Genomic DNA, 18,878 nt, shown 5'->3' on the forward strand with positions numbered 1-18,878 from the left:
AGTTGAAATTAAAATAATAAATAAAATCTTCAAATTTTTTTTTTAATTAAAAGTGCTATTTACGTCAACTACATACTCCACTCCAACCTTACCAGTTTCAAAACTCCAAACAGTAATTTCTCACTCGGGTTAGCATGTAACACATGAAATGAAGGTTGAACTGAATCTATCCAGATGAGCTCATTGTCGACAAACCAACAGCTCCGGTGTCCGGCTTCAAGATTGAAAAAAAATAAAAGTTTCAGTTTAAACTATTATACATTTTCCCGTTGTTTCATTTGATTTATGGAGGCCGAAGATTCAAATGACGAGAAAGCATGAGTTTAGGCTCCTCTATGAGGATCCTTAAAAACCAGGCCAAATTCACCGTTGCAAATGGCAGATTACAGAGTTCCTTACATCAAATCAAACAATTATTGCGTCCCCATGGCTTCTTCTATCACGAATCTCTTCCCGTCATCTCCCAACTCTCGCACCCACGTTATGCCCACCAACTGTTCGACGAAATTCCCCTTAAAGATATCTCACAATACAACCGTCTGCTCTTCGAGTACTCTCGCAACGATCATAATCGCGAAGCTTTGTATCTCTTTAAGGGCCTTCACTCGACGGGGTTGGCCGTTGATGGTTCAACTCTGTCCTGTGTTTTGAAGGTCTGCGGAGTCTTGTTTGATCAAGTTGTGGGAAGACAGGTGCACTCTCAATCTTTGAAATCTGGGTTTCTAGAGAATGTCAGCGTTGGGACTGCTCTTGTTGATATGTACATGAAAACGGATGATTTTGAAGGTGGGAGAGAAATCTTCGATGAAATGGGTAACAAAAATGTTGTGTCATGGACTTCATTGCTGGCTGGATATGCACGCAATGGATTCAACGACTCAATCATTCATTTGATTAACCAAATGCAGATGGAGGGAGTAAAGCCAAACGACTTTACTTTTGCAACAATTCTTGGAGGTTTGGCTGATGAGAGTAAGATTGAGGTAGGAGTTCAAGTTCATGCCATGATAGTAAAATATGGGTTTGAATTAAACACATCTGTATGCAATGCTTTGATATGTCTGTATCTAAAATCTGAGATGGTTGGAGATGCTGAACTTGTTTTTGATAGTATGTTTGCTAGAGATTCAGTCACTTGGAATGTTATGATTGCTGGCTATACATCCATTGGGTATGATTTAGAAGGCTTTGAACTGTTTCATCGGATGAGGCTTGCAGGTGTTAAGCTCAGCCAAACTCTATTTTGCACAATTCTAAAGCTATGCTCTCGCCTGAGGGAGCTGCATTTCACCATACAGCTGCATTGTTTGGTGGTGAAAAATGGCAATGAATTTGATCAGAACGTCAGGACAGCACTCATGGTCACTTACAGCAAGTGCAGCACAGTGGATGAAGCTTTCAAGTTGTTCTCCATGGCGGATGGAGCTCATAATGTTGTCACCTGGACAGCCATGATTGGTGGGTTTGTGCAGAACAACGACACCAAGGAAGCGGTTGATTTATTTTGTCAAATGAACAGGGAAGGTGTAAGGCCAAATCATTTCACATACTCCACAGTCCTTTCAGGTAAGCCTTCTTCATTACTTTGCCAATTACATGCACAAATCATTAAATCTGATTATGAGAAAGTACCTTCAGTAGCTACTGCACTTTTAGATGCATATATTAACGAGGGATATGTCGTTGAGAGTGCTCGGGTTTTTGATTCGATTACTGTAAAGGATATTGTTGCATGGTCTGCCATGTTATCTGGTTTAGCTCAAATAGGAGATTCTGAAAAGGCAATGGAAGTGTTCAATCAATTAGTGAAAGAGGGAGTGAAACCCAATGAGTACTCATTTTCTAGTGTCATCAATGCATGTTCTTCACCAACAGCAACAGCAGAACATGGAAAACAAGTTCATGCAACTTCAATCAAATCAGGAAAGAGCAATGCTTTATGTGTAAGCAGTGCATTGGTCACAATGTACTCAAAAAGAGGTAATATTGAGAGTGCAAATAAGGTGTTCATCAGACAAGAAGAGAAAGATACAGTTTCATGGAATTCCATGATCACTGGCTATGCTCAACATGGTGATGCGAAGAAAGCTCTTGAAGTGTTTCAAGTTATGCAAAACAAAGGATTATCAATGGATGATGTAACATTCATTGGAGTACTTACTGCTTGTACTCATGCAGGATTAGTGGAAGAAGGCGAAAAGTACTTCGATATTATGATTAATGATTGTCATATCGATCCAACAATTGATCATTATTCGTGTATGGTCGATCTATACAGCCGATCTGGAATGTTTGAAAAAGCCATGGACGTCGTGAATGGAATGCCGTTCTCTGCTAGTCCAACAATGTGGCGGACTGTGCTGGCGGCGTGTCGTATTCACCGTAATTTAGAGCTCGGAAAACTTTCTGCAGAGAAGCTCATTTCACTTCAACCGAATGACTCGGCGGCATACGTCCTGTTATCGAACATCCATGCCGTGGCTGGGAATTGGCAAGAGAGAGCCAAAGTGAGGAAACTAATGGATGATAGGAAGGTTAAAAAGGAAGCTGGGTGCAGCTGGATTGAGGTAAAGAACAGGATTTTCTCCTTCTTGGCTGGGGATGTTTCACATCCATTTTCTGATATTGTTTATGCAAAGCTCGAAGAACTGAGTATTAAACTGAAAGATATGGGGTATCAGGCGGATACGAATTATGTTCTTCATGATGTGGAGGAAGAACACAAAGAAGCCATTCTTGCTCAACACAGTGAGAGATTGGCTATTGCTTATGGATTGATTGCTCTGCCGCCTGGATCTCCGATTCAGATTGTAAAGAATCTCAGGATTTGTGGGGATTGCCACAACGTAATTGAGTTAATATCGTTGATTGAAGAGAGGGCTGTGATTGTCAGAGATTCAAGTCGCTTCCACCATTTTAAAGGAGGAGTTTGCTCCTGTGGAGGTTATTGGTAACCCTCGTTCTAAACATACAATATGATTTAGTTTATATTGCCGCCATTTTTTTTTCTCCATATTTGTCCATTCTTTAAATTTTGAGTATAAATTTCGAACTTTTTTTAAGATTCTAAATTTTAAATTTTGAATTTAATAGATTCATTTATACTCTTTTAAATGAATAAGAAATGAACTATAAAGAAAAAAGATATGTAACACCCCTAGTTTCCTAATATAAATAGGGTTGTTGGGACTAATGCTGTGTAGAAAACATTCATTTAAAATATTTATTTGATGGCTCAGTGCCTAAACTTACTACTTGTAAATATTGTATTCTTTGGGTTTTCCCTTTCGGACTTTCTTTCAAGGTTTTACTCCTTCAGAGCCCAATGTCTTTAGTGGCACACCGTCCGATGTCTAACTTTGATATCATTTATAACAACCCACATGTTAGCCATTATTGTCCTCTTTTGATTCTCTTTGAAGCTTCCTCTAAAGATTGTACCCCTTGGGGGCTCAACGTTGGTGGCACATTGTCTAATGTCTGGCTCTAATATTATTTTTAGAAGCCCAAGCCCACTGCTAACAAATATTGTCCTCTTTGGGTTTTCTCTTTCGGGCTTTCCTCAAGGTTTTATCCCTTGGGGCCCAACGTCCTCGGTGGCACATCACTCCATGTCTGGCTCTGATACCATTTGTAACAGCCGAAGCCTACCGCTAGTAGATATTTTCATGATGTTTGACTCTGATACCATTTGTAATAGCCCAAGTCCACTGCTAGCAAATATTTCTCTTTGGACTTTTCCTTCCAGGTTTCCCCTCAAGGTTTTAAAATACGTGCATGAGCCATTAGTTACGAGTCATCATACATCATACAATTCGTCCAATCAAACTAACAGTAGAGCCATTTACATGGTTGTCTAAGTCGAAGTCACAAAATATTCCTAGAGCTGATTCGAATATGTTCATCAGCATCCGATTCAACCTATGTGAACCCACGACATCAAATTAGAATAAACTAACGAGCTTAACTTACCTAAAGGTATCAAACAATCCAAACTTTTAGCTCAAATTCAGCAAACACAGATCATACTGGCCTTAAATACTCCAAATAACATCAGCTCTAGAAGGGTCAAAAATGTAGGAAACAAGTTCAAACAATCTAACTTGAGCCAGAAGAGCCGCTTAAGCTGAGTTGTCGAGCCAACACTAAGCCGAGTGGCGCCGCACGATGAGGTTTGAGACGAGGCACGAGTTGTGGATTTGATAGTAGCTTCGACACGCATGCCGCACATGAGTCAATTGGGAAGGATTGTGGGTCACGGGTCGTTTATGGGTAGGCTGATGTGTTCATCCATGGGATGCAATTTCTAGCTCGCATAGGTTGGATTGGGCACTACGTGACTCAAGGCCGTGGGCTTCTATAGACGGCTAGTTGCTATCCTATGACAACGGGTCTACCCGAGCCGAATGCAGACCCGACTTAACCTAATTAAATCCAAATTTGTCTCCAAATAAAACAAAATTTCATTACAGAAAGGCTACAAATCAAATGTTGTATTCCACCAAATATCATTGCTACCATAAACAGCTCATGTATTTCATGTCTGCAGAATTAAACTTTAAGCCTTTAAGAATAATGATATTTAAATGAGATGTTAAGAACTATACAAACTTTAACCTTATAATCATATTTTCACATACATTAAACCTTCCTATAATGAACTCCAGTGGGGTGATTCAAATGCTCTGTTCGTCCATTACGATTGGCTCACTCGATCTTTTCCAGTATTTCCAACCGGGTTTTTCTCTTCCACCCTTTCATTGATGCAACGAGGTTAACCAAACCAATAACTTGGCTCTTACTGTATTCCTGCAAAAACGGGAAAAATTCTCTAAGCCACGAAAAAGGCGTCAAGGATTTAAAGATCGATGTTTACAGAAATATGTCGTCACAATCGTGTCAGAAATGCAACACTATTTTCATTAATAATAAACATGTCATGCTATCCAAATATTTAGTTTTCAAAACTTCCGTATGTCAGGAATCACGAATCTCCACAATGCTATGATATTGTCCACTTTGAGTATAACCTCTCATGACTTTGCTTTGGGCTTCACCGAAAGGCTTCGTACCAATGAAGATGTATTCCTTACTTATAAACCAATGATCATTTCCTTAATTAGCCAATGTGGGACTCCTTCCCAACAATCCTCCCGTGGAATAAAGTACACCAAAGAGCCTCTACTAAGACCTAGGGAGCCTTCGAACAGCCTCCCTCGAACAAAGTACACAATTTATTCGAAAATTGAGTCACTTTTGACTACAATTTCGAGGGTCTCAATTTCTTTGTTCGACATGACTTTGATACCATGTTAGGAATCACGGATCTCCACAATGATATGATATTGTCCACTTTGAGCATAAGCTCTCATGGTTTTGTTTTGGGCTTCCCCAGAAGGCCTCATACAAACGAAGATATTCTTTACTTATAAACCCATGATCATTCCCTTAATTAGCCAACATGAGACTCCCTCCCAACAATCCTCAACACAATATTCATATACAGATTCACATTAGCGATACATATGGATTAAGCTGCGAATCCAAACCTAGCTCAATGGATAAAGTACCAATTACAATTACCATTCCGGAGGACAATGGTTCAATCTCAACCCCGCAATTGTCAGACTTAACAAAAAAAATTAAGGTTCGTATTGATATTGATGTTGAACTAAAAAGCAATGACATCCAATGGGCATCCTAAACTATATGCAAGCGTGAATATTCAAACTTTCTCAGTTCAAGGTAAGTTTCTTACCGGGTGAGCTCGTGTCCAGTGTACGTATTCGGTTTCTGGAAGGTAGTACGCCTTTTCGATGATATGTCATTAGTATGTTAAATAACACGCTTTAGATAAATAGTCAACCAAGTTTGCTCGAAATTTAAAGCTCAGGCTTACCTTAATGAAAGTCTCAACCATTTGTAACTTAGGCTTCACATTCGCAGAAACAAAATGTTGCAAGCCATTGATTAAAACCTGAAAATGAATAAAATTGCATTATTAAACAGCAAAACAGAGAAGAAGAGAAAGGAACCTATAAATAATGGCGTAAGCAAAGATGCAATCAGTAGCATAGCTCATAGATACCTGAAGATCCAATGACATCAGAGCGCGTCCTTCATCGGAACATCGCTTTATTCGTGATATACCTTCAATAAGTGTTTCTGCAACAATATCCAAACCATACTCCAAGAGGAGGTCTTGAACCTACAAATGTCAAACATATAAGGTTTCAAAAGCAATTACAATAATGGAGAGACTAATAATCAAGCTAAGGTTATACATCCCTTTAACCTAATCAGTACACTAGAACGTCTTTCAATTAACCAGACAACTTGAACTTCAATAAGAAAAATTATCTCATGGTTTACTACAGGGACAAAGAATCAAACCACAGAATCAATGAAATTCACAGGACGCCATGATTGTGAAAAAAGCCCGCCTGAGGCTCAAAAGGGTTTGGAACGGGTATAGACATGGTTTTGGTGAACGGTCATACACCCTTGTATTGACCCAACGTGAAATAGTAAAGACCTATCTAAGATGAAAACATGTAAAAGGGGTTTGGAACAGGCATGCAACTATGGGCAATACGTCCTAGAAAAACAAGATTGGGACATTTGCCATGCAGCCATAGGCAACACGCCTTGGACAAGCACGACCGTGACACATCGCATACCATTTTAATTTATTTTTCATTTAAATTTTACTGAATATACGAAAACATATATGTAAATAACATCACAAATTTAGAAAATAATATATATTTAACTTACTATAAAGAAGATATATCTTAAATTCATGGGCCGAGAGGGAAGCATAACATCAGAAATTAAAGAAAACATACATACATAACTTCAGCAATTTAAAAGGAAGATATGTTTATCTTTTTAAATAATATTTTATAGAAATAAAAAAATATAAAAATTTAAATAATAAAGAATGAATTTAGAATCGTGGGCTCAGATAAAGTGGGTGTTAAGAATATTCTTACAAAGCATCTTAGTCAATGATCTATTACACTCGATCAAAGTTAAATACATTACAGAGAACAAAAGGACCAACAAACCAGTAGCTATAAACATGATGAAAACAGCTATCAACAGAGAATTCATAAAAAAAACACAAAAATGAAAAAAAAACTTGATCAATTCTGCCTAATTGATTACCTCCTTGCGAACTCCGCTATGAGCCAGCCTTGTTTTATAATGCTTGAATTCTCCCAATAACAAGTCGACGTACCTATTCATACAGTTTAATTAAACGATGTATTAACAATAGTCACGAACTCATAAGTTAATAAAATCTTAAGCTATGGGGCCTGAGCCTGTTCCTAAAGCACAGGCTCTCGTACCAAATCCAACATATAAATCAGCCATCCTACCAGACTTCAAATGAAAAGTGCTAAAATGTAAGGAACTAAATTGAAATTTTTAAACAAAACATATTCTTAAAAATATACTCTATTTTTGCACTAGGCGACCTTTTTCACCTTAGAAGAATGTAAAACATGCGGATACAATGTGGTTCGTCCATCATTTTAACAAAATCAGATAATATTTAATAGGTTGAGGTTATTGAAATAAACTTAAAATGCGAAATGTAGTTAATTTGTTAGGAAAGTTAATTTGAAAAAGCCAGGTGAAAGAAAAGGCCCAGAGCCTTTTTAGGGAATGATGGTAGGGGTTTATGAGCGTTTCTCTCACCATATTATTAGTTTTAGAAAAGGTATAATCCTTTAACGGTAAAGTCAGAGCAAAAAACAGAGAGCAAAGAAATACAATAGAAAAGGTTTTTTATAAAATCAGCGTTCTTTGTCTCCTCGTCTCTTCTCTCTCAACATCTCCTTCATAAGCGTGTGTGTGTGAGATTTACTTCACAAATTAGTGAGTATTATTTTAACAGAGAGAGATGTAATAGCTCTCATCTAAAGCTCTTTCACTTGATATAAAAGTAACAGGCCAACCTTTAACCATAGTTTGGGAAGTACATTTATATGAGTGTCTATATATATATGTATATATAAGATTAACATAGAAGACTAACGACAAATAGATTGAGTATCTTTAGAGAACAAACCCATTATGCTCCAGTCCAAGCTCTTTTACTTCCCATTTTGCATTGGCTATCCGGTCAACATAACTGTAAAAGGAGCTTATCGTCAAAAATCGTTGCAATCTTCGAAAATTGTAGGTACTGAATTCCATAAAATAATTTTACATTTTAGCCTGTGGAAAAGGAAGTCGCTGCTAATGACGTTGAACCATATAACGTTTAAAATATAATCGAGGAGAGCAAAAGTTTCAAATATGAGAAGGGAAATTACTACTATGTATATACCTGTACGAACAACATTACGTCATAATTTAATAATAATCTAGTTAGCTAGCTTTATCTTTTTCCTCTTAGACACAGGCTGCCTGCTTTGAACGACAAATAGGCAGGTCGTTAATGATTAGGCGGGTAGTTGTTAAGCTAGGTGACATATGATTGGAATGGTAATCTGCATAAGGCCTCGAGAGTTGCCCACTGCGAGTCACCATGGAGGAGATTTTTTGGAAATGGTTGGAACTTGGAGCAAAACTAGGCTGAATAAAGAAAATGCACTGAGTTCTTTTGCCTATTGTCACGGTCATGCTTGTCCAAGGCGTGTTACCTATGGCTGCATGGCAGATATGTCCCAGTCTTGCTTGTCAAGGGCATGTTGTCCATGGTTGCATGCCCATTCCAAACCTCTTTTATATGCTTTCATCCTAGATAGGCCTTTACCATTTCACGTTGGGTTATTACGGGGTGTATGTCCGTCCACCAAAACCATGTCTACACCTGCCAAGGCTAAAATGTCCCAAAATGTACTATGGGGGATATGATTAGTTGTCACATCTTCCTACCCCGAGTTGTATGCTATTTAAGCCATGGTATTTCTTTATTTGCTTATAGTCATAACGTTGCTTTCTTCAATTCTTTAAATCGTTTTCAAATGTATTTCCTCCTTCACGTTTTCTAAACCTTTTATCACAATGTGACTCGAGGCTCGAACATACGTCGATGTTGTCCGTGATGTCCGAATTTCTCATAGCTGACTTATTCGTTTGGTTAGAACAAATGGCGCACAATTGCTGTCCCATTATCGCAAGAGTGCGATTGTGACACCTAGTTTCACCAATGTGCTACAGATACTTCTATAATAGGTTACTGAAATGCTCGGCTTGGCAACCAGTTTGGATGATAACACAATGATGATCTCATTCCAGAAAGCCCCCATCAAATACCCATAGCTGTCACAAACATTCCTTGTTGGTTCTCCTACAGCTAACAACGGTTTTCAACAGAAGTACTGTGCTATAAAACCTATCAGATGTTATTTTGGGGATGACACAGAAGTAGCATATATCAAAGGCCAATGATTACGACTGTGGATGGCTTCGTATTCTCTAATGGGATACAACACCTTGGCCACGAACAAGATTTATAACTTCGCCAGTAGATTGATTTCCTATCTAAAACGTTAAATGATTTCAAATCACTTTGATCTTACCCATGTACTGCACCTTACTGCTACTACTTCAATACTATTAAGTGAACCACATGTTCTACCAATGAGTAGAGAAATTCAACTAACTATAAAGGATTGAGCAGTGAACACTGATATGTTTTTAGGCTTTGACAAGGGTAAAAGACACCTCTCAAAAGATTCTTATGAAAAATCAGATTTCATTGAGAAATTGAAAGATTACAAATGAGTATACCAAGAACAGCCTAACAGAAAAATATGAAAAAAAAGAAAAAGAAAAAGAGAGCTGACTAGCTATGCAAAAACGGCTCGAATAGGATGTTTCGTTTTTATTCTCCTTTTCACTCCTTGAAGTTGGTTTCCCATTTTTGTTTCTTATCATTGGTTACAAAAGCTCACATCTTGTTAAAACAAACATACCTCTATAAGAACGTTAATGACTTCATTAAAAAGTTAATTTCCATTTTCTCAGTTTAAGCAAGATGTAATTGTAGAATAAAACCTGTTTTTGCAAATAATTGCGAAGTTCTTGTGCTACTTGTCACAATCGCACTTTTGATGGCAGTAGACTTGCGATTGTGCGGCACTCACTTCTCAAGTGAGTTAAGCCAATTCGTTCTTGTGTCGCCTCGGCCAAGCGACGTATGCTCGAGCCTATGGCCCCGGTTCAAGAAGAAAGTTTTAGAAAATGGGGGCAGAGAGAGATTTCGAAAGAGAGGTTTTGAAAGCAAGATTTGAGAAATTGAAATTGGTGCTATATATGCAAGCAAAAAGGCAACAACAACGGCTCACAGTATGTAACTATTGGTAGAGAGAAGTTGACAACTACTCATATCCACCTATAGTATATTTTGAGGCATTTCATGTCTGGCAGACCTAGACATGATGTTTGCCGAAACGTCATACTCACTTAGAAATACAAAAGTAAAGCATTACAACATGGAAAAACATAAAGGGTTTGGCTTGGCATACGCATGCAGCTATGGGTCACATGCCCTGGACGAGCATGACCGTGACATCCTCCCCCACCTAATAGAATTCACGAATCCTCCGTACAGGTCTTCCTACCTTCCTAACCCTATTGGCCAGTATTGCCTCTTTGATGTTTTTTGTTTTCAGATCGATGCTCAGTCTGGTGGTTGCATTTCACTGATCGTCGTTTGGATCGGGATGATAGGGCTTCAGGTTACTCACATGAATTACTGGATGGATTTTCATTCATGTGGGTAACACAACTTTGTAAGAGGTAGCCCCAATCTTTTTGAGAACTTCAACTGGCCCTTCATATTTTCGAAAAGTCTTTGGTCCTTTCGACGGCGGGATCTTATATGTTCTGGCCTCAGCTTAATAAGGACTTAGTCTCCTGCTCAAACTGGAGGGGGCGATGCTTCTCGTCTGCTCACTTCTTCATGTGTTTGGAAGCTTTTTCCAAATACGCTCGGGCTATATCTGTAGTCTGCTTCCATTCTCTGGTGAAGTTCTGAGCTTGAGGGTTCTTTCCTGCATAAGAATGATCAATAATATGAGGCAAGGACGATTGTCGTCCACTTACAATTTCGAAGGGGGTATTTCCGTAGACGAACTCGTTTGACAATTGAAACAAAACTAAGCGATATCCAGAAGTTGTACCTAGTTCTTCTGACGAGCGTCGACGAAGTGACATAAGTATTTCTTGAGCAAGAAGTTGAACCATTTTGTCTGTCCATTGGTTTAGGGAGGGTAGCTCGATAAGATATTTAAAGTCGTTCCCAAGAAGGTGAATAGCTCAATCCAGAATGTGCCAATGAATCTACCATCCCTATCGTTGACGATGCTCGACGGAATGCCCTATAGCTTCATAATATGTTTGAAAAATAGTTTGGCTGTTAGTTCGGCCGAGCATATTTTAGGGGTGGGAATGAACGTTGTGTACTTCGAGAATCGGTCTATGATGACCAAGATGACTTCATAATCACCGACTTTTGGGAGGTGTGTTATAAAGTCTAGAGACACACTTTCCCAAGGCCTTGTTGGCACGGGTAGAGGTTCCAAGAGTCCTGAGACTTTGACTTTCTCGATTTTGTCTTATTGGCAGATGAGACACGTCTTGGTGTACTGCATTATGTCGTGACACATATTTGTCCAAAAATACCCCTTTTTGATTAAGGCATAAGTTCGTGGCCACCCAGGGTGTTCGGCCCATAAAGTATTATGACATTCTTTGATGAGCTTCTTCCCTTAGTTCTCCTGTTCTTGGGACATATAATCTGTTTCGTTTTGTGTCTTCCCAGCTTTGGCTAGTTCAACGACGACTTTGGCCAGCGGGTCTTGGAGTAAATGTTCTTTTATGATGTCGCGCATCGATCTTAGTTGAGTGAATATGGGCTAACATGCACAGGGCCGCATATTCGCCCTTCCGACTCAGTGCGTTGGCTGCTCTTTCCTGTTTTGTGTTCAAATTTGAAGACAAATTCGGCTAACGACTCTTTCCATCGAGCTTGTTTTTCCGTCAACTTTGGTAGATCAAAGAAGTGGCAAATGGCACTGTTGTCCGTCTTCACCACGAAGTGCAATCCTAAGAGGTACTGTCTCCAGACTCATAGGCAATGTGCAACAACTAGCATCTCTTTTTCGGAGACCGAATACTTCCTTTCTGCATCATTGAGCTTTCGACTTTCATAAGCGATGGAGTGACTTTCTTGAATAAGGACACCGCCTAGGGCAAAGTCGGAAGCATCTGTCTCTACTTCGAATGGCTTAAAAACATCCACCAATCCGAGGACAGGACCCCTCATCATGGTTGTCTTCAGATCTTCAAAGGCCATTTGACATTCATTTGACCACGACCAAGGGTGGTCTTTCTTTAGAAGTTCTGTTAATGGGGCGGCTCGTCGTGAAAACCCTTCGACAAACTGGCTAATAATAGTTTGCCAATCCTAGGAAGGATCGTACATCGGATACTGAAGTTGGAGTTTTCCACTTTTGGATAGCTTTTATCTTGTCGCTATCTATATTGATCTGTCCACAACTGATGACGTGTCCAAGAAAGTTGATGCATGTTTGTGTGAAGATACATTTTTCTTTCTTGACATATAACTGATTCTACCGCAGCTTGTCGAACACTAGCTTTAGGTGCATCTTGTGCTCTTCTAGGGTTGTGTTGTATACGAGTATGTCGTCGAGGTATACTATGACGAATTGATCCAAGTATTCGTGGAAAACGTGGTAATGTGCAAAACGTAGTTGTGGCGTTTGTTAGACCAAAGGGCATTATTAGAATTCGAAAGCCCCATATCTTATTACACACGTCGTCCTAGGCTTATCCCCTTCAGCGATACGTACTTGGTAATACCCTGATCGTAAGTCCAGCTTCGTGAAGTATTTGGTCCCGTGAAGTTGGTCAAACAAGTCGGATATTATCGGTAGTGGGTATTTGTTACGTACAGTCACTTTGTTTAAGGCTCAACGTTCCATTCTTCTTCTTTTGAAACAGTACGGGGGCTCCGTAGGGTGCCTTTGCGGGGCGGATGAATCCCGCCACCAACAAGTTTAGTTGTTTCCTCAATTCGGCTAGCTCAGGGGTAGCCATCCGATATGCGTTCTTCGCTGGGGGTTTAATCCCAGGGAGGAGTTCAATTTCGTGATTGATGCCTCGACGAGGTGGTAATGTTTGTGGTAAGCTCTCTGGCATTATGTCGGCATAGTTAGCTAGAACACCCTTGATTTCGCTTGGAATAGTCTCATCAGTGGTCACGTCTTCCATCAGAGGTATAGCCATAAATGCGGGTTTCTCTCGTGCGAGTCTTCTTTTCAATTGTGGTAGAGATCATTTTAAAATTACCTAGTTGCTTGATGCTTGCATGTACACTGTGGGTGGTTGTGATTGGTAATCACCAAGCATTTCGTCAATGGCATTGGGATGACTTTGTGTTTTAGGAGGAAGTCCATCCCACGTACTACGTCGAAATCGTCCATACGAACCACGACAAGGTCCATTTCTCCTAACCAGACCCCTAATTTCAAGGGGACTCTTTTGGAGACTCCCACGATAGGCAAGGCCTCGAAGTTGATAGCTTTCATTTTTCCAGGGTCCTTTTCTATGATGAGTCCCAACCTTCGGGCTTCTTGGTTGGCAATGAAATTGTGGGTCGTGCCCGAGTCTATCAAGGTGTTCTTGCTTGGTCGCGAGTTTATCATTGCGTCTATGAACACAAGCCCTTTCTCTATTATCTCTTTCGGGTCGACCTTCCGTTGAAGGGCTGACAAGAATTTGAGTGCGCACCCATCCAGGGGTTGTCTTGGTCTTCCTTCTTGTCTTGTGTAGTCTCGACTCCTGGATCGTTGTTCTCTTGAATAGACACTTGGAATGCACTGAGAGAGGCTCGGTGAGAACAGTTTGTGAGGGTCTTTACACAATAAGCATTGTAAAGGCGTAGTCGGATAGTTCTTTTGAGGTAGGGTCCTCGAGATGTCCCTGCTTGGTTATTCTGAGGAGGTCTATCTACTGGGGCCTTCATTTCAATAACCCTGCGGCTTATACGGTTTCCCCCCGTGTTTAAGTTTTGTGTTATTTTTCTTTGGAAACTAGCTTCACTTCCAAAGTCTAGGAGTCTTTTAATGCTGGCGATTGCGGTGGCTAGGTCTTAAAACCTTTTTCTCGTATATCTTTGTCCTGGCCCATGGTTGCAACCCATTTATGAAGATGAATATCTGTCTTTATCTGACATGTCTCTAATATCCAGCATTGAGAATTGCTTGACATATTCCCTTATGCCTCCCGTTTGTTTTAGGCTGTAGCTTTTCCCTGGTTATGTATTCTATATTTTTGGGGAAGAATTTGACCCTCAACTCTCTCTTGAGGTTTACCCACGAGTCGGTGTATAATCCATTTTCAATGTCTTATACCTTCGAACGTCACCAAAGCTTTGCATCGTCTGTGAGATGCATTATGGCTACAGTAACTTTTATGTCTTCAGTACAGGCTCCTGTGGCTTTGAAGTATTGTTCGACATCAAAGATAAAGTTCTCCAACTCTTTGACATCTTGGTTCCCTTTGAAAGATCTAGGATCTGGAAACTTCAGTTTGTTGGGTCCGGTATGAGTTTGCCCTGAAATGACTCCATGGCTTTCATGGTCACCCTAGTTTGGGTGTTCATCTCAGCCATCTTTCCTTTGATGTCATCGATCGTTGTTCTAAATTCGTCAGCTAATTCATTAAACAACTTTATCATAGTATTTTGTAGCTCGTTGAACTCTTCGACACGTCCCTCCTTGTGCACGATAGAGCTATCGGTCTACCAGCAGGTCTTGAGCTGCTCGTAGGAGTAACTCTTTCTTTGAGCGAGTCCACTCGAAACATTAGTTCTTTGATTGGCAACCCATCCAGGCGGTTGCCCATTGTGTCAATTTCTTCGACTTTTTCATTCAATTCCATCACTCTTGCTTCCAGGAAGCGAACGGTGTCAGGAACTTCTTTGAGGAACAACATTTCCTCCTCTATCAAAGTAAGTCGGTCGGCTTGTGATTTGGTGTCGACTTTGTCGTCGACATGGTTTCAGTTTTTAATATGTCACGGAGCTAACAAGACTCTGATGCCACTTGTCACAATCGCACTTTTAATGGTAGCATACTTGCGATTGTGCGACACTCACTTCCCAACAACAAGTGAGTTAAGCCAATTCGTTCTTGCGTCGCCTATGGCCAAGCGACGTATGCTCGAGCCTCTAGCCCTGATTCAAGAATAAAGTTTTAGAAAATGGTGGCAGAGAGAGATTTCGAAAGAGAGGTTTTGAAAGCAAGATTTGAGAAATTGAAATTAGTGTTATATATGCAAGCAAAAAGGCAACAACATTTCACAGTATATAACTATTGGTTGGGAGAAGTTGACAACTAGTCAAATCCCCCTATAGTACATTTTGAGGCATTTCATGCCTAGCAAGCCTAGACATGATTTTGTCGAAACATCATGGCATTACAACATAGAAAAGCATAAAGGGTTTGACTTGACATAGGCATGCGACCATGAGCAACATACCCTGGAAGAGCATGACCGTGACACTACTGGTACACATCATATTTTGTTCTAGATTCAAGTATGCTTACATTCCTTTTCCTTCTAGGGTTGGCAAGCATTAACAAGATATCAAATTTATTTTCAATATTGGAAAGTAAGCAGACATTTTGTCAAAATAATTCTCACTCACCTTGTATTTAATGTTGATTGTGTGCACCCACCTATCAAAATAGGCGCAAAATATGTGCAGTGTCACGGTCATGCTCGTCCAAGGCGTGTTGCTCATGACCGCATGTCCATGGCAAGCCAAACCCTTTATGTCTTTCCATGTTCTAGTGTTTTACTTGTGTATTTCTAGGAAGTATGACGTTTCGGAAAAATCATGTCTAGGCCTTCCAGACATAAAATGCCTCAAAATGTACTATAGGGGGATATGACTAGTTGTCAACTCCTCCCTACCAATAGTTATATACTGTGAGTCATTGTTGTTACTCTCTTGCTTGCATATATAACGTCTCTTTCAAAATCTTTCTTTCGAAATCTCTCTGCCGTCGCTTTCTAAAACCTTCTTCTTAAACCGATGCCAGAGGCTCGAGCATATGTCGCTTGGCCGTAGGCGACGTAAGAACGAATTGGCTTAGCTCACTTGTTGTTGGAAAGTGAGTGTCGTACAATCGCAAGTCCGCTGCCATCAAGAGTGCGATTGTGACAAGTGGTATCAGAGCTTTGTTAGCTCTGTCACCTAATAAAAACCGAAACAATGTCGACGACAAAATCAACACCCAAATCACAAGCCGACCGGCTTACTTTAATAGAAGAGGAAATATTGTTCCTCACAGAAGTCCCTAACACCATCCGCTTCTTGGAAGCACAGGTGACGGAATTGAATGAAAAAGTCGTAGAAATCGACGCAATGGGCATCCGCCTGGATGGGTTGTCAATCACAAAATTAATGTTTCGTGTGGCCTCGCTCGAAGAAAGAGTTGCTCCTATGAGCAGCTCAAGACCTACTGGTAGCCTTGATAGCTCTATCGCGCACAAGGAGGGACGTGGGAAGAGTTCGACGAACTACAAAATACCATGATGAGTTTGTTTAATGGATTAGTTGACGAATTCAGAACAACGATTGATGTCATCCAAGAAAAGATGGTCGAGATGAACACCTGAATTGAGGTGACCATGAAAGCCGTGGAGAACGTCACGGCTGGGCAAATTCATACGGGATCCAACAAACTGAAATTCTCAGACCCCAGACCCTTCAAAGGGAACCGAGATGCCAAAGAGTTGGAGAACTTCATCTTTGTTGTCGAACAGTACTTCAAAGCCACAACGGCTTGTACTGACGACATAAAAGTGATAGTAGCCTCAATGCATCTCATAGACGATGCAAAACTTTGGTGGCGTATGAAGGTGCAAGACATCGAGAATGGATGGTGCACCATCGACTCGTGGGAAGACTTCAAGAGAGAGTTGAGGGACCAATTCTTCTCCGAAAACGTAGAATATATAGCAAGGGAAAAACTAATAACCCTAAAACAAACTAGAACCATAAGGAACTGTCAGACAGTTCTCGCCCCTGATGCTAGATATCAGAGGCATGTCAGAGAAAGACAAGGTATTTCTCTTTATAAATGGGGTACAACCGTGGGCAAAACAAAATACACGAGAAAAAGATTCAAGACCTAGCTACCACAATTGTAAGCGCCGGGAGACTCCTAGACTTTGGGAACGAAGCGAGTTTCCAAAGAAGAACAACACAAGCCCCAAACACTAGGGGCAAAACATATAAGCTGACAGGTCACTGAAATGAAGGCCCCAATAGGCCAAACGGAAGTAACGACAGACCAAGTGGGTGGACAGATAGACCTCCTCAGAATAACCAAGTGGAGACATCTCAGAGGACCTTACCCTCAAAAGAAATACCTGACGGCACCTTTACAATGCCTGTTGTGTAAAGGCCCCCACAAACTGTCCTACTGTCCTCTCTCAGTGTACTCAAAGTGTCCATTCAAGAGAGCAACGACACAGGAGTTGAGACTACGCCAGACAGGAGGGAAGATCAAGACAACCCCCGAATGGGTACGCTTAATTCTTGTCAACCCTCCAACAGAAGGTCGACCCAAAGGAGATAATAGAGAAAGGGCTCATGTTCGTAGATGCAACAATAAACTCCCGACCGAGCAAGAGCACCTTGATAGACTCAGGTGCGACCTACAACTTCATCGCCGACCAGAAAGCACAAAGATTGGGACTCAACATAGAAAAGAACCCCGGAAAAATGAAAGTTGTCAACTCCGAGGCCTTGCCTATTGTGGGAGTCTCCAAAAGAGTCCCCTTCAAATTAAGGGCCTGGTCAGGAGAGATGAACCTTGTCGTAGTTCGCATGGACGACTTCAACGTGGTACTTGGGATGGACTTCCTCTTAAAACACAAAGTTATCCCAATGCCACTGGTGAAATGCTTGGTGATCACCGACCACAACCCCACAGTAATACCTGCAAGCATCAAGCAACCAAGTAATCTTAGAATGATCTCGGCCATACAATTGAAAAGAGGATTCACACGAGAGGAACCTACATTTATGGCCATACCCATCAAATGACCACTGAGGAAACTATTTCAAGAGAAATCAAGGATGTACAAGACAGTTATGTTGACATAATGCCAGAGAGCTTACCACAAATGTTACCACCCCGTCGAGACATCGATCACGAAATTGAACTCCTCTCGGGGTTAAACCCCCAGCGAAAAACGCATACCGGATGGCTCCCCCTGAGCTAGCCGAATTGAGGAAACAACTAGATGAGTTGTTGGCGGCAGGATTCATCTGCCCGGCAAAGGCACCTTACGCAACCCCCGTACTATTTCAGAAAAAGAAGGATGGGACGTTGCGTCTGAGCATAGATTACAGAGCCTTAAACAAGGTGATTGTATGCAACAAATACCCACTGCCAATAATATCCGACTTGTTTGACCAGCTTCACGAGGCCAAATACTTCATGAAGTTGGACTTACGATAAAGATACTACCAAGTACGTATCGACGAAGGAGACGAGCCCAAGACGATGTGTGTAACAAGATATGGAACCTTTGAGTTCTTGGTAATGTCCTTTGGCTTGACAAATGCCCCAACTGCATTCTGCACGTTAATGAACCAGGTTTTCCACGAATACTTGGATCAGTTCGTCGTAGTATTCCTCGACGACATAGTTGTATACAACACAACCATAGAGGAACACAAGGTGCACCTGAAACTAGTGTTTGATAAGCTGCGGTAGAATCAGTTGTACGTCAAGAAAGAAAAATGTGCCTTCGCACAAATATGTATCATCTTCCTTGGACATGTCATCAGTTGTGGATAGATTGATATG

At 40.7% G+C, this 18,878-nt stretch overlaps 2 protein-coding genes across 7 annotated transcripts in view; one reads left to right on the forward strand and one right to left on the reverse strand.

Moving 5' to 3' along the window:
- Positions 1-125: 125 nt before the first annotated feature.
- Positions 126-3,016, forward strand: LOC111469302 (pentatricopeptide repeat-containing protein At2g27610). 3 transcript variants are annotated; one of them, XM_023114526.1, is made up of 2 exons: positions 126-1,566; positions 1,876-3,016. In XM_023114526.1, exons 1-2 carry the CDS (start codon positions 318-320, stop codon positions 2,952-2,954), a joined length of 2,328 nt encoding a protein of 775 aa, XP_022970294.1. In that variant the 5' UTR covers positions 126-317; the 3' UTR covers positions 2,955-3,016. The 3 variants fall into 3 exon arrangements, with proteins under 3 accessions (XP_022970294.1, XP_022970293.1, XP_022970295.1); XM_023114527.1 differs by having other exon boundaries at positions 607-692; positions 787-3,016; XM_023114525.1 differs by having other exon boundaries at positions 126-3,016.
- Positions 3,017-4,475: 1,459 nt separating this feature from the next.
- LOC111469296 (syndetin-like) overlaps positions 4,476-18,878 on the reverse strand; it is a 49,606-nt gene continuing 35,203 nt past the window's right edge. For 3 of the 4 annotated variants that reach the window (XM_023114516.1, XM_023114518.1, XM_023114517.1), the window contains 6 exons: positions 8,081-8,143; positions 7,171-7,243; positions 6,089-6,208; positions 5,900-5,977; positions 5,759-5,809; positions 4,476-4,809 (listed from right to left, as the gene is read on the reverse strand). In XM_023114516.1, the coding sequence (XP_022970284.1) occupies positions 4,708-4,809; positions 5,759-5,809; positions 5,900-5,977; positions 6,089-6,208; positions 7,171-7,243; positions 8,081-8,143 (487 nt within the window). In that variant the 3' untranslated portion in view covers positions 4,476-4,707. Of the gene's footprint in view, positions 4,810-5,758; positions 5,810-5,899; positions 5,978-6,088; positions 6,209-7,170; positions 7,244-8,080; positions 8,144-18,878 lie in introns of those variants that run through there. The other variant, XR_002714847.1, reaches the window with a different exon arrangement.

The sequence above is a fragment of the Cucurbita maxima genome, unplaced genomic scaffold (genome assembly GCF_002738345.1).
Source record: "Cucurbita maxima cultivar Rimu unplaced genomic scaffold, Cmax_1.0 Cma_Scf00039, whole genome shotgun sequence".
NCBI classification, from domain to species: Eukaryota; Viridiplantae; Streptophyta; class Magnoliopsida; order Cucurbitales; family Cucurbitaceae; genus Cucurbita; species Cucurbita maxima.